Source organism: Myxocyprinus asiaticus, chromosome 42 (assembly GCF_019703515.2).
Source record: "Myxocyprinus asiaticus isolate MX2 ecotype Aquarium Trade chromosome 42, UBuf_Myxa_2, whole genome shotgun sequence".
Lineage (NCBI taxonomy): Eukaryota > Metazoa > Chordata > Actinopteri > Cypriniformes > Catostomidae > Myxocyprinus > Myxocyprinus asiaticus.
In genome coordinates, this window is record NC_059385.1 from 16,823,871 (window position 1) to 16,842,200 (window position 18,330).

Here is an 18,330-nt window from a genome sequence, read left to right on the forward strand (position 1 = left end):
TGGATCATACAAACTCTTTAATCTGTGGTGGTGCATGTTACACCTCAGTTTCAGAGTATTTAGTTTGGTGCTCTTGTTATCTGTCTTGCTAGGATGTAAACGGGATGAATAACTTTTGAGAAAAGTAGTCTAACCTGTCTAAATAGGTTTTGGGCTGATCAAATGGCTTTAAATATTTTTAACATAAGCTGGATTTAGCTTTTTAAGTATGCTTTAGCATCTGCTTACATCAGATATTGTTTGTATTCTGCATGATCTTGGCACTAGTGTTTGTGAATGTTTTCGAATTAGCGTGGAACTGGATTTTAATTGTGTTTATGCATAACTATGCCAAAAGTTTATGCAAAACTAGATGCATTACCATATAGATTTCCTTTTATTTGTGCATTCACTGGGCACTGCTTTTTATATGTACTTTTACATTATTAAATCAATTCATATTTATGCATCTCAAAGTGAGACAAATAAAACTCAAGTTTTACTGATTTGAATTTTAAGTTTTATTTTACTTACGTGTTGCTTCTTTCTTATTTTCTCTATTCTGGTTGCAGGGGGCATTTTTGAGACACGGGAAAATGAACCTGTGAGTATGGATGAACTCGCCTTTAAATTTGCCGTTACTAGTATCAACCGAAACAGAACCTTGATGCCAAACACCACGTTGACCTACGACATCCAGAGAGTAAACCTCTTTGACAGTTTTGAAGCTTCTCGAAGAGGTATGACTGTTTAAAAACAACACATTTTCTTAATATTGGATTGAATGTATTTGTATTTTTTTCCTAAATTTTTTTATTACATGCATGCATTTTAAAATGTGTAAGCATGTGTGTAAAACCTGTTTGCTTATACTATTTAAACCAGTGTAGGGTAATTTAAAGGTGAAGTGTGTTATATTTGCTCCACTACTATCACCAGAAGGAACTGCAAAAATAATGATTGTTTTCAAACAGCTTTCCAAACAGCTAAATACTCCCCCTGTCTTCCATTGTTTGGACAAAAAAAGATAGTCCTGCCTCAAATTCTCATCATTTGTTGAGCTAAAGTTGTTGTGTTGGGCTGGTTGGGATGCTCAAACAAACAGAGCCACAGTGTTCATTCAAACGATTGTACACTTCTCCTTTAATTAAAACTGTATTCCATTGCTTTTCTAATGTACACTGCATGTTCTATGCTTTTTTCCAAACCCTTTAATTCTCCCACATCTTTTCTCATGTCATCTGTGTTCCTTCCCCTGTCTCTTTTCTCTCCATTTTCTCTCAGTATGTGATCAGTTGGCCCTGGGGGTGGCAGCGGTCTTCGGCCCCTCTCACAGCTCTTCAGTCAGCGCCGTCCAATCCATTTGCAATGCCCTGGAGGTCCCGCACATCCAGACTCGCTGGAAACACCCATCTGTGGACAGTAAAGACAATTTCTACATTAACCTCTACCCTGAGTACACCTCCATAAGCAGGGCTATTCTGGACATTGTCATTTTCTACAAATGGAAGTGTGTCACTGTGGTCTATGAGGATAGCACAGGTGAGTGACTGTTATGATTTAGGAATGAGAGATTTTCCACCAAAGGGATCTTTAAAGGGCACCTCAATGTGCCAAGGTTTTGTTGAAAGGATTTGCATACCTTTGTGCTTCTCAGTGCTTTAAAATGTGAAACTGCAGGCCACAGCATTACACTAAAATCCTCATTTTTGGTGATATTGCTTTGTGGTTGGAGAAAGTGATGTCCGCATACATTTGCATTCTATTACATTTGAAACAAATGAATACGCTTACTGAATAAAACACTAATCCCCTGTTGCATTCTGCAAATTGTTGGACATACTCTCTATGCATCATTTGGAGGGATAATATTTAAAGGAATGTATATAATGACCCAAAATTTACCCTAATTACTTTCTTATTACATGTATCTTGTCTTATTGCTTACAATTCATCTGTGCATGTTATTCTAAAGCAAAAAAATTTTTTTCCATCAAAATGTAAAAAAAAAATCTTCACTTCTTAAGTGCCTGTTCTACTGATATAACTGGCAGGGAATAATAATACTAACCATGGGCAGGGCTAGGGGTGGGCTACCAGGGTTTAAGCCCTGAATGTTTTCAGTAAAACACCAAATGTTTTTTATCATCTTGTAGTGATGACAATAATACCAGTGATTCAGAATTAAGTTGGTACTAAAATATAAATATATTTTAATATTACGTAATATACAGAATATTATATATATTAATGAAACCAGAAACTCTTTACAGTATATTTTACACCAAATACTAACTCAATTCAGTATATACGCTCTGTCTTGTTGGTGGCTGCTTTCCATCACTCATGCAAATGTGCGCGCATGCAAGAAGAGTGCCTATTTTAGCTTTTGTACATCCTGTTATCTTCTAAACTAACTTAAAACACAGACAAATCAATAATAGGCTATAAATTGGTCAATTGTACACAATTGTATGTCGAAATATGGAAAGCTGAAAGGGACACAAATACATATATATATTTTTAAATCACGTTTTAAAAGCACACAACTTCTGATCTTTGAGTGTTTCTGAGGCTGACACAAAAGCTACCTTTTAGTTTCTGTAATGTTTAAAGATTTACTAAATAAATGACACCCCACAAATGTAACATTTAAACTTTTATTATTTAGTGTATTATATGCCGATATTCCATCGTATCCAGGTCTGGGATAAGCTCAGAATATCAGCTGATCCTAGAACCTCTCCTGATAATAATATTATAATAGCAGCTCTATCGTGACCTACGATCCACAATTCACTCAGATCTCAATGGATAAAAAAATCAAGCCTCGACCAGCATTATTTCCTGCTAGACTAATCTAAAAGGCAGGTTGTCAAGCACAGTTTGGGACAATCATCCTAGTGTGCCATGCAAAATTGTGGAATCACTTCATATCTTTTTTCACATAAAATATAATGGATAATTACATTATATGCAATTTTAAGGCAATATTCTATAGTTCATAAAACACACTTTCAGTGGTCCCTCGATGGCATACTATTCAAACTTCACACTCTTGCTTGCGAACAACAATCATAAGGCAAAAGAGATGGAAAAATTTCCCTTCGAATGCTTCTATATCTCTAACTTTAAATGAGCCTAAAAGTGTGCTGACATCACAGCCACTTGAAAATGTTTTTCTAACAAGACCAATATTGATTCAACAAAAAAGATTTTTATGAAATTGACCAGCTTTGAAATTATTAGTCTGTCTGATTCATAGCCAGTGGCTTGGATCGAAATCATTAAGGGAGCTTGGGAAACAGATGCCAGCTTAAATTTTCCCCAGGATGTGCACTCTTTACATTACACATCACAGCTGTCACCAACAATAGCCTGTTTCGTCTCACAGTACTGACACCCATCTGTTTGGAAACACAAATTACACTTAACTTTCTATTTGTTTATGTTCTAGAAATTAAGTCACTAAAGTGGCTCCAAACCCCTACTGTTACTGTGCATCAAAGAAATGCAACCATTCCAGTGATTACAGCATTCAATTGTGTTGCCAAAGCCTGTTTTTGGATGTATTATTGGGCATTTGTAGGCAAGACTTTAGACTACCCCTTTATTCTAGTCATTTTAGATTGAACTAAAAGTGTATGCAAGCACTGCCTCATAAGAAATTCATACACCAATATTAGTCTGGGGATACTTTTATTGAATTTCACCTAAAGGACTGCATGAGGTATTTGCTTCTAAACATTTGAAGAAATATGTGGTTTGTTATTTTGTCATCCAATTTGGATGTCTTTGAGTTTTGAGATATGAATTATTAAAGCTGGTTTTAGAATTTGCCAAATTGCCAGTGTGGTTACACAGCGTGATGGCCTGATACAACCATCTTAAGATTATAGATTCAAATCTATACAATGCCAGGCTCAGGCTGAGCAGCATTAGAAATGTGATGTTTATCCAAGTAGCTGCATGGAGAGGAAATCATTTATTTGAGTTAATGCAGGGATTTTCAAACTTTTAAATGCCAAAGATCCCAAATATGATGATCCACTTGCGATGGACCTGCCTCCTTAAATATAAAGACTGTATATCTCCATGCATGTAAACCCATTTATGCTGTGTGAGGAAAATAGTAAGCATGATATGCCGTATTAATTAATGCAGAGTAAAAATATTATTTTGTAATTATTTGTATTTACGTGAATCCTTTATTACCCAATTATAATGGTAGATGTACCTGTAGAGACACATTTTGAATTCAAATTTAGTTGTATAGCACTTTTCACAATAAATATTGTTCCAAATCAACTTTACAGAGAATTGCCCAGTGAATGAACACCTAGAAATAAATAATAAATGTTTGTTCATATCCTATGTAACTAAATGCAGATTTGTTTTTATTTTTTACTGGTAAAAATTATGTCTGTCAGTAGAATAAAACAACAATGAATCTCATGATTGGTCCTTAGAAATCAGAATGATAAAGTAATAATGCCTAATTTAGTTTGACTTTTTTCCCCTAATATTTTCAGCGGACTCCCTAGGACCTCATTGTGGTCCCCTGAGGGCCTAATGCACATACGTAAGGAAATGTGTTTAGCTGAGAAGTGCAGTTTAAAATTTTCAAGATTGCATGCCTGTAGCTGTATGCTTGATGTGATGCACTGGTTAGTACTGGGTCTTGCAAAAATATCAATAACATACTGTAACACACAGTATGGTTTATACAGAGTATAGTATAACTGGTTGACTACCGGTGCATTCACACTGATAGCGATTTTGAGCAACGGTGTGATGGGAAGACACTCATGTTCAATAAGAGTTGCCCTATTGAGACAACGCAAAAAGCAGCAAGAATGCAACAGAGCTGAGCATAGCTCAGTTTCATGCAACTGCACAATGATTTGATTCAGTAGAGGCCCTTGCTATTGCCTTTTCCATATCTGTTTGACCTTTAGGTGTAATTATGACCTACTTCTGTTTAATGCATTACTTTGTGCCACAGTAGACTGAAATGTCTTTTGATTAAAAAGAACAAAAGGAAATAAAGACCCAATTTGTGGTCGCATAAACATCTACTATCACACTGGGTAAATCAAAAGTGCATCCAGTGATGAGTTTGTTCCTCTCTCAATGCTGGCCACTTTCGATTACTCTTTTGTGTTGTGTCATTTAAAGGATTAATGCGCATGCAGGAACTGATTAAAGCTCCGTCCAAAAACAACCTGAAGATTCGTATTCGCCAGCTGCCTTCGGGAGGAAGTGATTCTCGCCCCCTGCTGAAGGAGATGAAGAAAGAAAAAGAGTTTTATATCATCTTCGACTGCTCTTACCAAGTAGCCGCCGAGCTTCTCAAACAGGTGGAGTATGATGTCAAAAAATTACCAGTATTTCAGACTAAGTTGACACTAAAATAACTGGGAACCTTCAATGCAGCCGAAATTTTTTGTAGCCATCCCCAGATTTGTGCCTCGAGACAATCCTGTCTCTGAGCACTGCAGGCAGTTCCTTTGACCTCATGGCTTGGTTTTTACTCTGATATGCATTTTGAGCTGTGAGACCTTATATAGACAGGTGTGTGCCTTTCCAAATCATGTCCACTCAATTGAATTAGCCACAGGTGGACTCCAATCAAAGTGTAGTAATAGGGTTCAAAATAATGTTACTATGAATGCAAACTTTAATACAGTGAAAAAGACACTCTATTAGCATAACATAAATATATATAAATAAATAAAAATGTCCAACATCCTTTTGAATCTCCATGTACTAAAATAAAATATTTGATGCCATGAGTGTACCTTCATTAACTATTACTATTATTTTGAATGGCCATGGAAAATGTAGCAATGTGATAACGAATTTACCTGATCGCAAAAAGTAGTCTGTTAATTTACCTGATGAACTTTCACATTTTGCTGACCCTTTATGCTTCGCAGAGCTAATGTGTGCTTCTAAATCACTTGCACCTTTATTAGCAACTGTCACATAAGTGCCAGCTTTACATTCACATTCTGTTTCCCACTGATCTCAGCCTGATGAAAGCATGGGAATTTTTTGTGCAAATCTTCTGTAAATTTGCACTTTTGTTTGGGCATTGTTTCCACTCAGCTGTCATTTGCTGCTACTGTCAAGCAACTGTTTGATGCCGAACGCAACAGCGCTTCGCGCGTTCGCGGAGAGATTGACAGGCAGGAATTTGGCCAATAGTTGCTGCAAGCGACCGATTGATGTGCGAGATGCGGGACTTACAAAGAGGGGTTAAAGCAATGCAAATATGCGTGCACACACAATGAAGTATTAGACCAGATGCACATCATAATGCAACTAAAGCCGAATCCCAGACACTTTCACAAATTTATAAATCCCAGCCGGATGCTTTTTTAAGGTCCGAAAAAGAGGGGGAAAGAGGACGTATGGTCACCCTACAAAATGTGAAAAAAATGAAGGGGTCTGAATACTCAATGAATGCACTGTATATATATATATATATATATATATATATATATATATATATATATATATATATATATATATATATATATATATATATATATATATATAGCTCTGGAAAAAATTAAGAGACCACTGCAAAATTATCAGTTTTTCTGGATTTACTTAAAATAGGTAATGTTTGAGTAAAATGAACATTTTTGTTTTATTTTATAAAGTACTGACAATATTTCTCCCAAATTCCAGATAAAAATATTGTCATTTAGAGCATTTATTTGCAGAAAATGACAGTTGGTCAAAATACCAAAAAAAGGTGCAGTGTTTTCAGACCTCGAATAATGCAAAGAAAACAAGTGAATATTCATTTTTAAACAACACAATACTAATGTTTTAACTTAGGAAGAGTTCAGAAATCAATATTTGAATAACCTTGATTTTCAATCACAGCTTTCCTGCGTCTTGGCATGCTCTCTACCAGTCTTTCACATTGCTGTTGGATGACTTTATGCCACTCTTGGTTCAAAAATTCAAGCAGCTCGGCTTTGTTTGATGGCATTTGGCCATCCATCTTCCTCTTGATCAAATTCCAGAGATTTTCTATGGGGTTCAGGTCTGGAGATTGGGCTGGCCATGACAGGTCTTGATCTGGTAGTCCTCCATCCACACCTTGATTGACCTGGCTGTGTGACATGGAGCATTGTCCTGCTGGAAAAATCAATCTTCAAAGTTGGGGAACATTGTCAGACCAGAAGAAAGCAAGTTTTCTTCCAGGATAACCTTGTACGTGGCTAGATTCATGTTTCCTTCACAAAGACGAATCTGCCCAATTCCAGCCTTGCTGAAGCACCCCCAGATCATTACCGATCCTCCACCATCTCGTCTAATGGTTAGACTGAGACCTGGAGAGGCCTTCAAGCCACAGTGTTTCGCACCCACTGTGAAATTTGTGGAGGATCGGTGATGAAAACCTCCGGAATGTGATCAAGAGGAAGATGGATGGCCACATGCCATCAAACAAAGCCGAGCTGCTTGAATTTTTGAACCAGGAGTGGCATAAAGTCACCCAACAGCAATGTGAAAGACTGGTAGAGAACATGCCAAGATGCATGAAAGCTGTGATTGAAAGTCAGGGTTATTCCACCAAATATTGATTTCGGAACTCTTCCTAAGTTAAAACATTAGTATTGTGTTGTTTAAAAATGAATATGATCATGTTTTCTTTGCATTATTCGAGGTCTGAAAACACTGCACCTTTTTTGATATTTTGGCCAGTTGTCATTTTCTGCAAATAAATGCTCTAAATGACAATATTTTTACTTGAAATTTGGGAGAAATGTTGTCAGTACTTTATAGAATAAAACAAAAATGCATTTTACTCAAACACATACCTATAAATAGTAAATCCAGAGAAACTGATAATTTTTGCAGTGGTTTTTCCAGAGCTGTGTATATATATATATATATATATATATATATATATATATATATATATATATATATATATATATATATATATATATATATATATATAGATGTATGTATATATATATATATATATATATATATATATATATATATATATATATATATATAGATGTATGTATATATATATATATATATATATATATATATATATATATATATATATATATATGTGTGTGTGTGTGTGTGTGTGTGTGTGTGTGTGTACAGTATATACATAATAGCATATAAGTTTTGCATTTGCTGTGGTATTGAAATTGGTATTGAGAATCATTTTAATGGTATTGGTTCCCTTTGCTGCAATTCATGACAATTCTAGCAGTACACAAACAGCACCTGCTCTATAGAGACAACTTTCTGTGAACTCGTAGACTATTTCACACAGATTGATATGAATTGAAAATGGGAGTGAAGTGGCTTTTCATGCTGTGACCCAGCATGGGGTGCCGAGCTGTACTTTAAAGCAGAAGTGTATAATTTGTGCCAGACATCCGTCATTTCTGAATATTCCTGAAACCATCTAATTTGAAACTTAACCTATCATTGCTGTCTTTTCTTGACGGATTCTTCCCAAAAATGTTTTGTTGTGTTTCCCCCTGTAGCTGATGTCGATGGGCATGATGACAGAGTACTATCATTTCTTCTTCACAACTTTGGTAAGTAAAAAGCTCCCTGCTGCTTACTTTCCATAATAGCATTTTTTCATAGGATTTTGATAGGAGGATGAGCAGTCAAAGGTACAGGCGAATATCATTTCACTCCTTCACTTCAAAGCAAGGATGGATTATGACCCAAGTTAAAGGATGTCATGCCCCAGGCCTCAGATTTCCAGAGAGCCTCAAGTTGAGAAGCCCACAGTGGCCCAATACCTGGAAATAAGGCACTCTGTATTTAAAATTGATATAAACAGACGAACAGCACTTGAATGTGTGCCGATGACTGTTTGACAAAATGACAAAATAATGTCCCAGGCATCTCCTTAGGCATAAATAGTGGTTTCTGAAAAACTTGTTGCAGGTTTGAAGTTGCATACCTGTCGACATTATTGTCACCTTTGCAATGTATTACCCACATGGTGTATTCAATTGTAATTGTGACTTTCTTTCTGATTTGCTACTTTTATTTTTAATTTACTCATCATTTATGGGTGAATGATCACTTTAAGTCTGCACACACTCTTCTTGCCTTACAGGATCTGTTTGCTTTGGATCTCGAGCCGTACCGCTACAGTGGAGTCAACATGACAGCCTTCCGCTTGCTGAATCTAGATGATCCGTATGTGGCTTCCGTGATTCAGAAGTGGTCCATGGAGCGTCAGCTGTCCCCGGCCAGACCGGAGAGCGGACTAATGAGCGGCATTATGACTGTGAGGACTGGTCTGCAGACATAGTGAAATGAGCCCATCACATTGCTCAAAATGGTCATTTGCATATAGACCTGAAGTCAAGCCAGTCCTTAACTTCTCCCTATAAGCCCTTCATGCAAATTTAAAATGACTGGGATTAAGTCACACCGCTACTGACAATTTTATTCGTCCTCAAGAAGCCACCGTAGCTACTCAAAGTACACTCAACCTCATTAGACATGCATGAAAGGCTTAAAGCGGAAAGCATCAGGAGATTTATTCAAATCTATTTTTCCATCCAGGTCACATATGAGCACAAAATAACTGAATAACACGCAGGGAAACATAAGGTGCTTGTGGCAGGGGGGCGCAGGAGGGGCTTTTTTCCTGTGATCAGGTTAAAAAAAGACTATTAAACTATAATTCCATTATGCAGGGTCCAACAAAACAGGGTCCTTGTGAACAAAAAGATCTTTTGCATGTATTGCGGAGTCCAGGAAATTGCTTCTTTTTTGCATTTATCGTATTTAATACTATTTATTCATTACAAATTGTATTATCACCATAACAATTTTTATCAAGTGAAAAGTAGAATTTGCTCTGTCCTTTTTTTGCTTTAATGGCAGCATGCACTGGAGCTTGCAAGGACAAAACCTAATGATCCATGTTATCCAGCATGAGTTGAGAATGTTCCAAAAAGCATCTTTTGTGCTTCAATGGAAGCAAGGAAATATGACCTTTTGAACAAAGGATTTAACATGATCAATGTCACAAATTTGCTTACGTTTATTTAGTGACCTAGAAATAGTGTAGACTCATAGAAATATGAGAATATTTCCTATTCATTTCATGTCATAAGCTTTCTTTGTTTTATATTTATCAAAATTCTTAACTTTCTTGTTTTTTTTTTTTTTTTTGTGTTTTTTTTCTTTGGTTAAAATAGCAATAGTATTTAAATAGATTTTAAAAAACAGATTTTCAATGTGGTCTCAGACGTTTATACCTCACTGTATATTAAAGGGTTCCTTTGAACCCTAACCCTTATATTTAGAGCATGATTTGTGTTGTAGTGTGATCTTTAGGTGTGTTCTTCCACAGACGGAGGCTGCGCTCATGTATGATGCAGTTTTCATGGTTGCAGTGGCGTCTCAGCGGGCCACACAAATGACGGTGAGCTCACTGCAGTGCCACAGACACAAACCCTGGAGGTATGGCCCACGCTTCATGAACTTGTTTAAAGAGGTGAGAAGACATCTCCTTGTGAATCAAATGTGTAACTTTTAAAAACGTTAATTAACTTTAAAGAGGTCAAGACATGATTTTTTATTATTTTAATATGTTCCTTGTGGTTTTTTAATATATTTGTAAAACATGATCATTTTCCACCCTCATTCTGACCCTCTGTCACAAACGCTCGGTTTTGGTGCTGCTTCTCCTTTAAGACTTGACATTAAACACCCACTGTTATGATTGGCTCTCTGCTCTTGACTGACTTGCTCTCTCATTGCCATCTCACTGCTCACCACTACTGGGCGGGGCTACGGAAGTGATAAGATAAAGTAGGCGTTGATGTGTTGTCGTGGAGGTGGTCAGATGCCAAAGTCTACTACAGTGTGACATCACAATGTGGAGGAAGTAGAGAACGAGTCATTTTGCCAGCTTGGTTTACACAAATGCTCTTTTTGCAGTAAGGAGGAAGTTTTGAGTTCTGAAACTTACAGTATGTTTTTAAAGTACAACCTCTTATATGTTAAAAGATCAAGGAAAACATGATTCCTCATGTCATAACATCCTTTAAATATAACTTTTAAATGTTACAATTCATTCATTCCAGTGCACTTTAAGAAGTCATATCATGAGGCATAACATTTTCCTTGATGTTTTGAAATAAAAGCGTTCAAAGCACTATGAAAACATACTGTAACTTTGAGACCAAAGAGAGCATTGACACTTAATGCTATTCAAGACCACATCCTCGAAAGTCATAAATATGGTGTGATGTGAGTTCAAGAGATTTTGGTCTTGAAAATCAGAGACAATGGGCCATTTTTTTATTGCTTTGTTAGACCGACTGCAATGAAATGAAAAGCAAAATGTGCGTTTGCCATGTAATTGGTGCTGTATCTGTATTTTATCATTCTCGTGCTCTCACAGAGAATGATGGTCACATTAGTAGACTATGGACTAAATTAGTAGACTAAAGATTTATTGCTGTTCTTCATTAACAGGATACAAAATCCATTCCAAGAAAATTGTTCCATCAACATCCACAGTTAGAATTTATTTTGATCATTTAAATTTGTTTCTGCAAAGATTCAAAAATTGACACACCCAGAAAGTCCCACTGATAATTACAACTTTGTGTTGCAGTTCATGTGCACTCAACTCAAAAATATGTTCATTCCACATGACTGGAATGCTCCATTAGCTGCTAAACGACTTGTTTTCTTCATCTACAACTTTGTGACGTTACAGAGAAAAATGCTTCAACACACATTTACTTGGCAATGAATTTGGTCCACCCAGTCACATTAAAGAGAATACAGCCCTTTGGTAAAAAGTCAAAACACCCCTCTGTTTCAAAACAGTTGAGCTCTCACCACATTTTTAAATGATGCACTTAAAATGGGCGTGATCAGAAGCGGAGTGAGGGTAGTAGGGGGAGTGAACCAAAGCCCTTCTGATAGGGAAACCTACAAGGTTAGCATAGATTAGTGTAACGCGGCCGTTCTATAGACATTCTATGGTGATACACTGGCTAGGAGACAAGAGGCCGTTATTTTTGAATGGATGTCTGTGGAGGAGAAGCTTCACAATGCTGAATAAACCGCTTTTGTGAGGAAACAGCTCATCGTTTAATGAATTAACTGCCTGTCTGGTAATCTTTAACATGTTTTGCACTAAACAATACTTTTGGAGTGAACTATGTGTGGAGTTTACTTTGATAAAATTGCTGTTTTATGAGAGAAGTCACGGACCATTTTACAACCGGAAGATGCCCGTTTACGGCTCACTCCATTCTATTTGTATTCACCTTATGCACCAGAGAAAATGGAGTGCAGCCATCTTGAAAATTTTGTCTCGGAACTTACGGTCGCAGTTCTGTATAGAAATCTATGGTGTAGATGTCAAAATGTAATTAGCTAGCAGAGTGGATTTATAGGTTTTAGAGTTATCAAAAGCTATCATGAGTATTTTAAAGTGTTCAGGGGATGTCATAACAACTGGAAGCAGAGTGGGGAGATTTTAAAACTAACCTAAAACTATCCTACCTTCACACTGTTGACGTACTGATATGCCTCGTTGCTCATGAAAGTCCAAGAGATAACACAAAGTCATTAAAAATATCTCTGTAAGACACCTCTGGCCATTTTCTCGTTTCATTCCCCCATCGTGTTATAGTTAAGGTGAGCAGATTTTTTGAGTGTTAAACTGGGACGGGGGAGGGGTTGCAACTATTTTTATTCACACACACATATACATGTGAAAGTGTATGTTTTATTTTATATTCCGTTTACAACAATTATAATCACATTTAAACCTCTTAGAATGTAGGGTGACAAATTAATTTTTAAAAATACAATTGTAATTTTCTTTAATGTTATGAACTTGCATGTTGGAATTTTCATATCAACTACACATTTTAACACAAATTATTAACAAGTTGAAAGCTAAAAACTAAGAATTACACGTATAACAATTAAACGCTTGTATTATGAAAAAGTGCAGTGTCATAGCTGTCTGAATGTGATCTGCCAGGTCCAATCTACCTCCGTGTGTGTTGGAAAAACAAACATTTAGAGTGACAGCAAAACACCTCACAAGCATGTTCAAGTAGTAAAGGGGTGCTAAAGACTCACACCATCAACTCTTGGTGAAAAATACTTCATGTGCTCCCACACGTAATTCATTTTGATCGACTCTTCTCAGTAGCTTCAATGCAAACAGGAAGTTAGATGACAAAATATGGAAGAGCGGAGTGTGGAAAAGGGGCGGGGCTAAATAAGGTGAATAGCATCAGCAAACTGTTGTAAAATGATAGTTGACCATTACAGCCTTTACGCTCTTTCCAATGAAAGAACTGCAAAGGTTGTTATCTCAGTACTATAAGATCTCTGCGTGAACCCAACTACTGTCTGATCCAGTCACTCTGCTTTATCTCAACAATGCGGTTAACAGCATCGAAGATTCTCACAATTGCTCGTAACAGAATTCACAAATGAAGTATACACTGTCTTGTAAGCTCATAATACAGAATCAGAATCACACTGGTCATTTTATATCTGTAATTTAATATGCAAATAAATGCCAAGCCATGTACTCTGTATTGAAAATTTGTTAACATTTTTTACACTTTAATAACTTTTGAGGCTTATTCCAAGACGTTGATTTACAAATATATAAGTGCTTAAATCGGTTTACTCACATTAAGGATGAATGGATCGATAGTGTTCGTGTCTGGGACAATCAATGTAAACCACGTTTCAAACGAGCCCCAGTCAGAGACAGTCAAAATTGACATCCCAATCAGAATCTGATTAAAAATAATTAAATCAGTTATAGAACCCATCGCACACTATAGATGTGAAATCTGGGGCCCAGTCACAAACCAAGAGTTCACCAAATGGGACAAACACCCGACAGAAGCCCTGTAGGCAGAATTCAGCAAAAATATACTGCGAGTACAAAGAAAAACACCTAATAATGCATGCAGAGCAGAATTAGGATTGTACCCACTAATAATAAAAAAAAAAAAAGAGCCATTAAATTCCGTGCCCACCTAAAAAATCGTGATACACAAACCTTTCACTACAAATTCCTAAGATACAAAGAGCTGACCTCAGAGAGAAACCCCCTTATCCAGTTGGTCTTAGAGCTGACTTTACAATCTAAAACATGTTCAGCTAAACCCCAGAACAAAACCCCAGCTAGACCAAATCAAATTATTAAAACACAAAAAGTAAAAATATCTAAAACATTTGACAGAAGCAACAGCTCAACAAAGTAAATTGGAATGCTATCTGTCCCTATACAGAGATTATAAACTGGCAGAATACCTGAGCACAGTCACCGACCCTAAACGAAGAAAAGTCCTGACCATGTACAGACTCAGTGAACATAACCTCGCCAGAGAGAGACGGGTAGACACAGACAGACCTGGTTACCAAAAGAAGACAGGCTGTGCCCCCACTGCACACAAAAAAGTGGAAACAGAACTGCATTTTTGAACAACATACCCGAGTTATGCACAAATTAGGGAAACATTTTGTCCCCTTTTCACAACCCATCACAAAGACTTCAGTCAGATACATCACAAGGACAAACTTTCATACCTCTTTGGAGAAACCCCAGCAAGCTCAAACCTGGCTGCGAGATATGTCAAGTTCTGCCACGACAAAAGGACAACCAGTGGAACAGGACCACCACCAGACAATAATCGAAACACTGTGCCACATGCATAAAATGGAAAAATTGCATAACAAACCGCTTTTATTTACACTTTTTACTATTCCTTTATTTTATTGTATTTTTACATCATTTTCTTTAACTACATGTATATGTGTGTAAAAGTGTATGTATGTATATTTAATGTTACTATGCTTTGACAATGTAAGCTTTTCTTTTACCATGCCAATAAAGCTATTTGAATCTGAATCTGACAGTCCACCTCACCGCATATCTCGAAACACTCACGTTAATAAATGTGTGCTGCGTGAACATATAAAAGATGTTGCCGTTGACTGAAAGCCTGTCCTGTCCCTCTGTCTTCAGCGCGGGTGAGACTTGCGTCACGGTACTATCAACTTTCTCAACTTGAGAGAGCTTGAGAGTTTGAAACGCTGGTCACGTCACGTGCATAGCAATGACACTGACAAACCTGCAGTGCTCGCTTGTCAAATGGTAAAGGCCACACCTTCTCATGAATAATATCGACAACACCCGTGAGGTAGTGGAGCTGAAATTCAATGGAAAGCTAAACCCTCTACGTCACGACCTGTGACGTTGTCTCAATGTTCATTTCAAACCCGGAAGACGAAAATAGCCCGAAAAATCCCTAACCCTGTTCCTCTTGAAATAAAAAATAACGAATGTTGACATTCTCTTCCCTTGTGTGCAAGACATACAGTATATACCTGTTAACACAAAAATGTGTTGTAGTGTTTCATGACCCTTTAAACACAGTTACTGATTTTAATTTGCAATCTTGAAACACTAAAATGTATTAATTCCTGTCAAAACATACAATGATGCCAATGGGTGATCAGAAACTTCACAACGAGAAAGCAGGATTGAGGATATTAATCCTAAACACCAGAAGAACTAACGGTGAAATGGAAAAATCTGCTACACCTTGTGCTGTTCCTGACTGTGTGTAGCATCTGCTACTCTGCATATTCTTTTAAGGAATCCTAACAAAGGAAAGAGTAGCTGAAGTTCATTTTTATCAAGATCCCTCATAATTTCAGTCCGACCTTAACCGTTTTTGTGCTGCATTTCACCTTAGATCTGTTTAGTAAGCTTGACATAATGTAATGGAGTTGCTGCAAAGAGCTTGTTATTTAAAATGGTCATGAACAACAAAAATATGTCAAGGTTATTTACTGTGAAATTCTTACAGAGGTTGTGTGAGAAAAACACAGACTTGTCAGATTAGGATGGGATTAAAATCTCAAAGTATGTCTATAGCCCTATTTGGATGGCAATTGTTTCTCAGGGTGACTGACCAATTTTTATGGCTCCTCTGTGATAAAACTCATGCGTTCGGATGACAATTATGTCACGGGGGACAAGCGAGACTATTTGTCGATCACATAATTAAAGTTGCACTTTTTATATGGAAAATTCATCAATCCACAAACTCTGTCCTCTGTATTTGCGTTTAAATATGTTTGGAATTACGCTAAAGTGAAAAAACAATTTTTAAAGCATGAGGGAACCGTGCTGCAAAGCGCTGCAGACATTTACAGTGTACATTTTCACATACGACACAAGCCAAAGAAACTGTAGGGACAAGACTGTTTATCAACGCAAGCCAAATAAATCTGTCAATGGGGGTACGCATGTTTCGTCACCCCATCACTTCAGTTGCGCGCTCTCTCATCAAGACACAGTAAGGTCCATCAAGTCAAGGACAGTAAAGATACTGTTGTTAAATGAAATTTGAGGAGCTATGGTTAAAATGGTTTTCTTATGTTTTATCTAGCAAAATGGCGGACATCATTTGGAATTATCTGTCAGTGTTTAAAAAGTGCAGATGGAAATTAAACCTTTTAAATAAGATACCTGGCAACTTTTCTGGGACTAGTCGACCCGTATAAACGAGTAGTCATGCAAGCCCTATGTATAAATGTATTTAGTACACGTTTCTATATTAAAATAGAATATATTATATATTACAATTTTATTACATTGCTGCCATAGTAATGGACAATTTCAAAAGTTTACGTGATCTGGCTCTCGTTTTTCTTTCCCTTCTACTTAAGTGTTCCCACTCACTGTGGTGGAGCAGTGACATAATTTTATTATTGTGAATTATTTCAAAAATGTCTTTTACACAATCCTCCAACTTTCACAACTGTCCATTACCACCAGAGCTGTTACCGCGTGCAGCGCAAATGTACGGCATTTAGCAGTGGTCAAAAAGGATTTCCAAAACGACTTTTGGATTATAAACTCAGAAATGTGGTTTGGACGGTAATTAAATTACCACATGCCCTTGGTGTTTGTCAAAAAACAGTAGGTAATTCGGCCGGGAATTTTTTTTGTGGGAGATGGGAGAAAAACAGAGACATTTCGGATTCAGACGGCAATAAAATCATTGATTACCCCCTGTAAATGCTGGAATTACCTCACGTCCCCATGTAAAATAATTGTTGTCCGAATAGGGCTTATGAAACACAAACTTCCCAAACCTCCACAGGGAAAACTAGTCCCAACCAAATAGGGCTTTTTATTATAAGTGAAACTCAGGGAGCGAAAATTATTACATAATGATAAATTATGACCACTTTCAAGCAGAGTGTCTAATCATATTGGTTGTACACTTTGATTTCATAAAAGATGTGATGCTTGCAGTTTTATTTAACATGATACATTGTAGAATATTTATCAAATGGCTTATTTGAACTCTTTTTGACTTTAAACAGCATTTCTTTAGATAGTTTGACCTGTATGTTGCATACTTGTGTTTACGAGGCCAAAATCATCTTCCCAGGGCAGAAAGGGGGCTGAAAATGGATACAGATGCCGATCTGTGTTTTGATATGTTCAAGTCCCAGAGGACTGCTGGGTGCTCTCTGCCTTTGAACAGATGGGTCATAACACTTTTCCTTCATGTCTGAGTGTGGGTGTGGGCATCCACTCTGAGACTCCAAAAATGAAGCCCGTGATAGCAATGAAAGGAGACAGTTTTTAAAATTAAAAGTTTATTATGCCCATAGACTACTCCAAAAAATAAAAAATAAAAATGCAACAATAAAAAGTAAGATGTTGCAATATGGAACTGAGTACACGTGTTTGTGCGGGTCTCCATAAAATGTCTTTCATGTACATTTGTTCCCTATAGGGCTGGTCGATATGTAAAAAATATTTAAACAATAATCACCTTAAAAAATATTGCGATATCTGATTATATCGTCAACACACCTGCCGAGGGTCGGTGAATGTTTTTGCCTTGTTGATTTTGCTTTAAAAATAAAGTTCTTGTCGAATGTGTTTGCATTGCGTTTTGGTAAAACAGTTAATGCTGCCTGTATTCTTTTATGATTTAATCACTTTCGTCTTTGTTTCTTTAATAGAAAGATATATATATTACTGAACCTGCAGAGTTGCGTTCACAATGCGTAAGAGCAAACTGGTCTGTGGAAATAAAGTGAACTAAACTCACAGCACCTCCTGAGATGATCGGAGATAATTTGCATCATTCTCATAGACGACATTATTCTTGCAAACAGTTTACAGCCGAATGAAAAAGGAGTGATAACTCTTTACATGCACGTGTTCCACGAGACAGGGTCCTGCTGCACACCTCCAAACAAACAGTGAATCAGACACGAGCAATGACGGCTTTT

At 36.9% G+C, this 18,330-nt stretch overlaps 1 protein-coding gene across 9 annotated transcripts in view; it reads left to right on the forward strand.

The window, feature by feature from the left end:
- Positions 1-18,330, forward strand: part of LOC127432848 (glutamate receptor ionotropic, kainate 1-like) — a 91,681-nt gene that overhangs the window by 22,960 nt on the left and 50,391 nt on the right. For all 9 annotated transcript variants that reach the window (XR_007895801.1, XR_007895802.1, XM_051684306.1 and 6 more), the window contains 6 exons: positions 552-719; positions 1,264-1,521; positions 5,158-5,339; positions 8,517-8,570; positions 9,107-9,280; positions 10,358-10,501. Coding sequence is in view for 7 of the 9 variants with exons in the window: in XM_051684306.1 (XP_051540266.1) it covers positions 552-719; positions 1,264-1,521; positions 5,158-5,339; positions 8,517-8,570; positions 9,107-9,280; positions 10,358-10,501 (980 nt within the window). In the remaining 2 variants the exon portion in view is untranslated. The remainder of the gene's footprint in view (positions 1-551; positions 720-1,263; positions 1,522-5,157; positions 5,340-8,516; positions 8,571-9,106; positions 9,281-10,357; positions 10,502-18,330) is intronic.